At 39.2% G+C, this 10,016-nt stretch overlaps 1 protein-coding gene across 1 annotated transcript in view; it reads left to right on the forward strand.

Annotated features, from left to right (window-relative positions):
• Nucleotides 1-10,016, forward strand: part of OVCH1 (ovochymase 1) — a 65,258-nt gene that overhangs the window by 19,939 nt on the left and 35,303 nt on the right. The window contains 3 exon segments of the mRNA XM_029955519.1: nucleotides 766-894; nucleotides 2,929-3,003; nucleotides 3,945-4,125. Of these exon segments, the coding sequence (XP_029811379.1) occupies nucleotides 766-894; nucleotides 2,929-3,003; nucleotides 3,945-4,125 (385 nt within the window).

The following is a 10,016-nucleotide window of genomic DNA, read 5'->3' on the forward strand; positions in this document are numbered from 1 at the left end:
AAAAGTTATCTTTTCCAGCAGTGCAGCCACTCCCTTAATATACCTATTATTTGTCCCTTAGTTGGGTGTCAGTATAGGTCTAAGACCAGGAACATAGGTATTTGGGAATATTTGGATATTCAAGGCAGGTGAGTGGAGGCACAATCCCCTCACCCAGCTGAATAGGACCTGTGTAGAGTTGGCTTCGAGGGAAGCAGATTTCAGGTGTTACTTACCATAGCCACCTTCTGTTTGGAAGGGGATACTAAGTGTGAGATTTTCTTTAACTTGCCCCTTTGTACTGTGTACATTAAGAATTAGGGGCACCTGGGTGGCTCAGTCAGTTAAGCGTCCAACTTCATGATCTCATAGTCTGTGAGTTCGAGCCCCTCCTTGGGCTCTGTACTGATGGCTCAGAGCCTAGAGCCTGCTTCTGATTCTGTGTCTACCTCCCTCTGCCTCTCCCCCACTCATGCCCTGTCTCTCTGTCTGTCTCTCTCAAAAATAAATAAACATTAAGAATCAATTGACGTTTCTATGCATACTAAAAATCAAATGTCTTTGCTCTATCTGTAGAGTGTTTTTCTGTCAGATAAAATTACAACACATGGTTATCTTGAAAACAGTGTTTAATTCCCACATAACAATGGAAAGGTGTGCCTACAACCCAAAGTTGAAGAAAACCAGAATTGCTGGGGAAAAAATTATTTAGATAATGTTTTACCTCTGTTTTCTGGTTTAAAAAAATGTGTAACTGTAAGTCAAACTTCCCTAAAACTTTTACAGCCAAACTTTGTGGAATCTTGAACCCTACTCCAATATTCAGTCCCAGAAACATGATGGTGGTTCATTTTAAAAGTGATGGTGAAAATAACTTCCGAGGCTTCAAGGCTAGATTCACCTTTTTGCTCTCAGGTGAGGATGAGTACTTGCACAGTGATGATTTTTACTTGTGAAAATAGTTCTACAGAAGATCACTTCGCCATGTTTACCTGAATTTAGGGTCTTTGATTCACCTTTGTGGAAAAATAAAATGCAAATTCCTGGGGCTCTTCAGTGACTCAGCTGGTTTAGCATCTGACTCTTAATCTTAGCTCAGATCTTGATCTCAGGGTCATGGCCATGTAGCCTACTTAAAAAAAAATTTTTTTTAATGTTTATTTAAATAAGAGAGAGGGAGAGGCAGAGTGTGAGGAGGAGAGTGTCAGAGAGAGAGGGAGACCTAGAATCTGAAGGAGGCTCCAGGTTCTGAGCTGTCACCACATAGCCTAATGCGGGTTCAAACTCATGGACTATGAGATCATGACCTGAGCTGAAGTCGGATGCTCAACTGACTGAGCGACCCAAGTATCCCCCAAAAATGCAGATTACTGGGGCATCTGGGTGACCCAGTTGGTTGTGTATTGGACTTTGGCTCAGGTCATGATCTCAGGGTTTGTGGGTTCCAGTCCCTCATCAGGCTCTGTGCTGATAGCTCAGATTCTGTGTCTCCCTCTCTCTCTGCCCCACCCCTACTCTTTCTCTCTTTCAAAAATAAATAAACATTAATTTTTTTAATGTGCCCACCCCTGAAGATTTAGAATCTGTAGATCTATGATAGGCCCAGGAATCTGTGCTTTAACAAAAATCTCTGGTGAAGCCAAGAAACTAAATCCACTAAATGATAAAAAAAAGACTCTAAGCACTTTATACAGAAAGTAGATAATTTGGGTTAGAGAATGTAATTCAGAAATGAGATTGACCAGCTCTGTTTTGGGACATTTCAGGGCTTTGAAGAATTTATAGTTTTCTAGTGATTCTAGAAAACAGAGCAGGCTTTACTTAGACAAAAGGAATATCATTGCAAAGGCCCTAGTGTGGAAGAGAATGGATGATGTACAAAAAACTACAGATAATTCGGCATTGTTCAAGTTCTGGAGGGAATGATAGAAAAGACAAGACTCAGATCATGGATTCAGGCATTCAGTTTTAGGTACCAGAGCGATAGGATAGTTAGCTGACATGTATTGGTTACTTTCTTTGTAACAGGTGTAGACTAACCATTTCTCATGCATTACCACATTTATTCCTCCTTATAAACCTAAGAGGTTTATACAATGCTCACTTTGCACAGATGAGGGAAGAGAGTTCAGAGACACTGAGTAGCTTTCCCAAAGATACATAACTGCTAAGAAGTGGAGCCAGAACTCAAACCCTGTAATAGTAGTAATGTGAAAGATAAAGATAGAGATTAGGGGTGAGTTTATAAGGAGAGTAATGAAGAAGTCGTTGTAAGAATTTATTCTAGATGTAGTCCTTGATCAGATATATTGTGGCAAAGGTGATATATGAAGGAGAAACAACTCCAGCCTGATTCTCAGGACTCTAGCTTGAGTGTGGGCTAGGTGAATGGTACAGTCACTAAATGATATAGAGAAACATAGTAAGATCGTGATGACTGTTGAAATCAATTGGTTTCATTTGAGACAAGTGGATTTGTATGAGCTTGTGGGAGATCTAGATGCAGACATCTAGCATATTCTACATCAAGAATTCAGAAAAGGGAATTAGATTGAAGAGAGAAATGTGGAAGTGATATGTTTGCAAATGAATAGTAATAGGGTAAGAACAGTACCTTGTGGAATATCTTGCAGGCTTGAAGGACAGGATCTTCAAAAAAGACTGAGATTGAGAAGAGATTGTCATAGATTTGTCGAGAAGATCAAAAAAGTAATTTCATGAAGCCAAAGAAGGAAGAAATGCTTAAAAGGGTCAGATACACCAGGAATTTAAGAAATCTATAACAAATCACATCTATGGGATCTTCCATTTAGCATTGGAAAGGTAGTAGTAGTAGTAGCAGTAAAGTCAACATTAGAGTGGTCTTATGATTGACCAGGGTAAGCAAGCAGGGTCAGCTAGTGCAGACTACTTTAAATATTTCCAGTTACAAAAATGTTTTCTCTGTAGACTCTTCAAACCAAATTGGATCAACTTCATCTCCCAAAACCAATCCCGTATCTTCTGCAAAGGCTATCCCATATGGTGAGTTGATGATCATGTGGTTACTATCTGTTTAATCTTTCTTCTTTGGAAAGCCTTGTTTTACATTAATAAAACTCCACAGTGAAGAAGAATACATTTTACATTTAGGTCCATGAAACTTCCAGAATCTTGTTTGACTTTGCATACACACATATAAATAGAACAAAGAAGAAATAAGCTTTATGATTGGAAGAAAAGGATACAGAGAGTAATCCTTTGTCCTCATTTGTACCTGTGCAACTTAATATTTAAAATATTTTCCTAAAATCTGTATTTACTATGATTATGCATTTTGAGGCAAAGGAAGAAAACAAAGTTTTTTGTTTTGTTTCATTTTAGCACACACTGGCAATGTTTAACTTATTTGTAATTTGAAGTATGTGGTAAAAAATTATGATCTTTCATTGTTCTATATGCGTGTATTGAGTATGGTCTAGTTGATGGGCTATAATAGAAAGTTGTACCGAAAGCTGTAATAGGATAAAATGCCACGAGAGAGAAGAAACAAGGATACATAATGAAAAACCTTGTATGCCCTGGTAACAGCAACAACAACAAAAAAAACCCCATCCCACTAGAATGTAAGTTCCTTGAGGGCCAAGATTTGTATCTATTTTTTATTCACTGATAGATCACCAATACCTAGAACACCACTATCTAGAACATTGCCTGGCAATACCAAGCACTAAAAATATTTTTTAAATGAATGAGTAAATACTATACTGTAGGCCAATAACTAAAAACCTAATTGTTTAGCAGAGTTACTGAGGCAAGCTTTTAAAATCAGATTCCCCAGAGGTGGGTGTTGAGAGTTGATTATCTCTATAAAGCTCATCTAGTATTTGGGAATGACTACTGTCGGCAATTGTAAGCCATTGGGAGGTGTATGTTTTTTCTTATTTCAGTTGGATGGCTCATTAATTTCATCTTCTCTGCTGTAGGCGTCTGTGGCATCCGTCCATTTATTGTCCAGTGGCTTTCCAGAAGAGCTGTTGCGGGGGAGGAAGCCTGCCCCCACTGTTGGCCACGGCAGGTGGGGGTGAGGTTTCGAGGCAGTCACCAGTGTGGAGGTGCCATCCTCAACCCAACTTGGATCCTCACTGCAGCCCACTGTGTGCAATTGTGAGTGAGACTGAAGCTATTTTAATAATGTACTTAGCACGTGTATTTATGACCATGCCTAGGAGAGAATTGTCTAACTCCTGAAGTCATCCAGACTACTTCTAAAGCAGGAATCTTTCAGGGATTTTCTATACAGCCATCTCTCCTCTACTTAAACGATGTCAGGAAGGAAAAAGTTGATCAAATCTTGAAATTGCTCATCCCATTTATAGCAATCTCTGATTATTATGTTGAGCACACGTCTGCTTCTCTTTAGCAGAAGCCTATTGGTCTAAATTTACCAGAGCTCTGGAAAACAGGGACTGAGTCTGCTGCTTCTTTCACATAACTGTGCTTCCTCTACTTGGAGACGTCTCTCACACTGCCCCTAAATTTCATCGTTAAGCTAAATGCTCATCATTCTATTGTTTGTCAGTAATTCCACATGCCTTGCCATGTGGTACAAGTTCCTCTGGATTGATTTAGTGTTGTTTTTCTTAAATTATGGCTCAAACAGTGGAGAGCACAGTAGGATAATCTACCACATTGGTCACTGGACTACCAGTGAACTAAAATTTAGTTTAACTTTTTTCAGGGTTTTTAAATTTTGAATTATGCCACGATATGAAAAACTGCATGATATATATGTGGTCTTCAGAATAGTTAGAAACTGTACATATGTATCCTTGCCACCCAGTTTAGGAAGACCCTTTATACTTATGACCCCCGAGGACCCCTGCCAAGAGGTAGACTCTATGCTAAATTTTGTATTTATGATACCACTGTTTGTTTTTTTTTCAATTTTAACATCTATGAATCCCTTAAAACTAGTATATTGTTTGGTTTTTCTTGGTTTTGATAATGAACAAAGAATTGTAGTTTCTATTTTACTGTGAATTGTTCTTATCCTAATGTTATATAGATAAGCTATGTGTCTGTGTAGACCTATGATTAATTCATTTTCAGTCCAAACTACTTATCACTTGTTGTCACTAAGTCACTTGTTGGTGAGCTCTAGACACTGGTAGTCTGTTTCTTTTCTTAAAACTTCTCAGATTGGTGGCTCAGTAGGTTGAGCATCTGACTCTTGATTTTAGCATGATCTCATGGTTCATGGGTTTAAGCCCTGCATCAGGCCCTGTGCTGACAGCGCAGGAGCCTGCTTGTGATTCATTCTCCCTCTCTCCCTCTCTCCCTCTCTCCCTCTCTCCCTCTCTCTCTCTCTCTCTCTCTCTCTCTCTCTCTCTCTCTGCCCCTCTCCCTGCTCATGTACTCTTTCTCTCAAAATAAATAAATAAACTTAAACAAGAACCCCCTCCAATGATTCCAGTGTACAGCCATGATCACGAGCCACTTCCTGTCTATCTGGCCCAAGCTTGACCCTGCTTGCTCATAATGCACCAGCCTCGTTCCTCAAACATGCTGCATTTCCTCTGTCTCAAGGTGTTTGTGGCTGTTGTTCCCTTTACCATTCAGGATACTGCATTACATTTAGTCAGTGTGTCATGTAAGTCTACTCTTGGCTCTGAGTATCACAGACTTTCCTGGCTTTTGATGACCTTCCCAGTTATCTGTTATTTTGTAGAAGGTTTGAATTTGAATTTGTCTGGTATTTCCTCATGATTTTACTGGGATTATGATTTTGGAGGAGGAAAACCACAGAGGTCATATGCCATTCTTATTGTATCATTTCAAGGGTATGTGTTACAAACATGACTTATCACTGATGGTGTTAAACTTGATCCCTGGTTGAGGTAGTATTTGCCATGTCCCCACTATAAAGTTACATTTTCTCCCTTTCAGTACTTGCTGCACTTGAGGCATTGGGTACTAAGCTTCACCTCCTGAGTAGAAAGTGTCTATGTAAATTGTTTGAAATTTTTCTGTATGGGAGATATGTCTCTTTTTCCTGATTTATTTGTTAAATAATGTGTTTATATCAGCATGGATTCAGGGATATTTATTTTAAAATACTACAGGGACCCCGGGATGGCTTAGTTGGTTAAGTGTTGGACTTCAGCTCAGATCATGATCTCTCCGTTTGTGAGTTCGAGCCCCACATCAGGCTCTATGCTGACAGCTCAGAACCTGAAGCCTGCTTCAGATTCTGTGGCTCCCTCTCTCTCTACCCCCCCCTTTTCTCTCTCTCTCTATCAAAAATAAATAAACATTAAAATACTACATAACCATTTTGTTGCTCAGATTGTTTCACCTTTGACCATTGTCAGCTCTTTCAGGATGGCCTCTTTGACGTGCTCCTATCCATTTGTGACACTACAAATTGCTTTAGGTTTATCTAATGTATTCCCTCCTGAGTCCTAGAATCAGACATTTTTCCTATGAGCCCTGGTCTATATTATTGGAGAATGGTATGAGAAGTCAAGATTTAAGTGGTGCAGGTACTAGTTGCTACTAGGGTGTTATTGCACTAGTTCCTCTCAACTGACAGAGCTAGGAAATACAGCTATAGTTACTAACCCATTTTATAAACATAGCTATCTTTCTGTATCTGTATTAGGCTACACATGACTTCATGTGGATGTTTCCAAGTCAGTCTAATACCACATCATTCATTCTGGGCTTTCCCTCCTTTGGAAATGCCCATTTTATAGTAATTCTATCAGAATTCATTTTTATGTATCATGGAAAAGAAGCCTCAATAGTAGCTTATTAATTAGTAAAAATTAATGTATTAGAAAAGACAAATGTTAGTATTGAAGCTCAAGGCACAGGAGATATTTCGGCAGATTCCCTTGTCAACTAGTGCAGTCTATTCTTGGAATTTCTGTGATGAGCAGACACCTTGCAGCAAGATACAGACCATAGCAAGACCATTCTTTACAAGGTGGGTATTCAAATTGGTGTGTCAGTTGAGATTAATAAACACAGTCAGCTGTAAATGTTTGTGAACCTTTTAAGTTGACCACAAAAGGAATTGTGTGCAATATCATCAGTGAGTTCTTGATTTCTTAAAAAAAATTTATAATAGTAATGCTTACAGTAATGGCAGTTAAAGTTATCAAGTAAAATCTAAATACTCTCTCCATTTCCTGAATCCCTTCCTCCTCTTTAGAAGTGATCAATTCTAGGGGCGCCTGGGTGGCTTAGTCGGTTAAGCGTCCGGCTTCTGGCTTTGGCTCAGGTCATGATCTCATGGTTTGTGGGTTCGAGCCCCGCGTTGGGCTCTGTGCTGACAGCTAGCTCAGAGCCTGGAGCCTGCTTTGGATTCTGTGTCTCCCTCTCTCTCTGACCCTCCCCTGCTCAGCTGTCTCTCTCTGTCTCTCAAAAATAAAAACTAAAAAAAAACTAAAAAAAAAAAAAGTTATCAATTCTAACAGTGCCTTAATTATCTGATTTCCCACTCATATTTAAGCACACAGTCATCTATTTTATAGTATTTGTATATACCATATATTTTTTGTACAAAACATTGTGCCTTATATTTATAATGATATAGAAAATGTCTGTGTGCCTAATTTTTTCTTTAACTCTTCATAGTTGTCTAACTTATTTCATCAGAGAAATGTCCTTTTGAAGTTATTCCTTGAAGTATGTGACTCTTTACACCAGAAGCGTCTGATAGGCCAGAGTAACAACGTCGGTATGTTCCACTCATGCCCTGTCTTTGTGGGGGCTCTGCAGTGGACTGCTTCATGGACTTGTTTCTCCCTGCCTCGTCTTCATCAGCCTGATAGACACCCAGGGCTCCATCCTTCGTTGAAGGAGGCTTCCACATGTCCAAATCCACTGATAAGGGAAGTTTGCCATGTGGGATAAGCCAGCTGGGGAGCTTTGCAAAGTGTGGGAGCTGAAGTAGACATCGTTATTGCTGAAGGTCACAAAGTGCCAGGCTATCTGACATTGTGGGGTAGCACTCCAGAGACATTAAAGATAATGACAACATTGGACCACCTCCCACGGCTTCCCTGGCACTGGTTGCTCTTAATATTAGTTCTCAAATGTAGCACACCTGGAGGGTTTCTGAATCTGTAAGTCTGGTGTGGGGCCTCAGCATCTGTGTTTGTAAGAAGTTCCCAGGTACTGTTCCACACTTAGGGGAAACTGGTGTTTTTCTTTTGCTAACTCCACACTGGTCTTTGTGCTCCTTTGGGAGTTTACTGTAGGGGACTAAATTCACTTTGTAATCTTACATTGGAATCTTTCAGTCTTACCCCTAAATGTTTTCCATTTCAGCCACATTTTTTCTGTAATTCGATGGTGATTCTCTCTTCTCCCAAAGCAGTAAATGGCACATGTCCCATTGTTGGATGGGGATAAGACCCTAGGGATATAAGAAATGAAACTTGATTATGGGCATGGAGGGGGTGGGGAGATAGGACGGAGAAATCCACCAATTGCTACTTTGAGCTGTTACCTTACTATTGGTAAAACTCAGGCTTTGTTGCTTCATAACATGGATGTTGTTCTGTCATAGCGATTTTTACAGTGTCCTACCAATTAAAGATGACCATGCATGTAAAACTTCACTAGAAGTTGTGATCTACATTATCAACTATACCATGATTTTTACTATTTCTTTTCATTGTGCATGCTATTCTCTATCTAAAGAAGTAGAGGCTTTAGAAAATAGGTTTCTTTACTACCAAGTAATCATTTAGAGGGTGACTTTGAAAATAAAGTTTAATCCTTCAGTTACAGTGCATGGCAGATAATAACAGTGATAATGGCTACCATTATGAAGTCATTACCATCTGGAAGGTATTTGCCAAGCACTTTACCTGAATAGGCTCCTTTAATAAAGTCATATTGAAACACATGAATAAGTCAGACTCATCATGCAAGGAATTGAAATGAGCATGGTTAAGACTAGAAGGAAGATGCCTACGTGTATGAAGAAACTTTTCCTTTGAATAAAGTATATTGAAAAATAATTTCAATAACTACTTTTATTAAGGAGACAATTTTGAAAAATTAAAGAATCTTCAAGCTGAAGTGACAATATTTGTGACAATTGAAGGACTCTCTTCAGATATTTCTTCAGCTGAAAATCTTGAATTGGCAGATTCATGGATATTGATTTATTTGTTGTTATTTTTAACATCCTTTTGGAGTATATCAAAAGGGTGCAAATGTCAAGTTTATAGTTAGAGGAATTTTCACAAAATAAGTGCCCAGATGACTAGTACCCACATCATGAAATAAAATATTGCCAAGACCCAGAAGCTCCCTTATTGCCTCTTCCATTCATCAACTACCCAAAACAAAGCCCTAGGTGCCATAGGTGAGTTTTATCTGTTTTTTGAAGTGATAAATTTCTTAACCTCTGTTCCATTAATTCTGGTCATTTGCTAAAAGAAAACAATTTGAGATGTGTTCCTATAAGACAATATTGTCTACTTTTTAAAAAAATAGTTTATTGTCAAATTGGTTTACGTACAACACCCACTGTTCTTCCCCACGAGTGCCCTCCTCCATCACCATCACCTCTTTTCCCCCTCCCCCTTCCCCTTCAACCCTCAGTTCCTTTTCAGTATTCAATAGTCTCTCAAGTTTTGCTACCTCACTCTCCCCAACTCTCTTCCCCTCACCCTGGTCCTCCATTAGGTTTCTCCTGTTTTCCTGTTAGACCTATGAGTGCAAACATATGGTATCTGTTTTTCTCTGCCTGACTTATTTCGCTTAGCATGACACCCTCGAGGTCCATCCACTTTCCTACAAATGGCCAGATTTCATTCTTTCTCATTGCCATATAATACACGATTGTATATATATATACCACTTCTTCTTGATCCATTCATCAGGTGATGGACATTTAGGCTCTTTCCATGTTTTGGCTATTGTTGACAGTGCTGCTATGAACATTGGGGTACATGTGCTCCTATGCATCAGCACTTTATCCCTTGGGTAAATCCCTAGCAGTGCTATTGCTGAGTCATAAGGGAGTTCTATGG

The sequence above is a fragment of the Suricata suricatta genome, chromosome 10, assembly GCF_006229205.1.
Source record: "Suricata suricatta isolate VVHF042 chromosome 10, meerkat_22Aug2017_6uvM2_HiC, whole genome shotgun sequence".
Lineage (NCBI taxonomy): Eukaryota > Metazoa > Chordata > Mammalia > Carnivora > Herpestidae > Suricata > Suricata suricatta.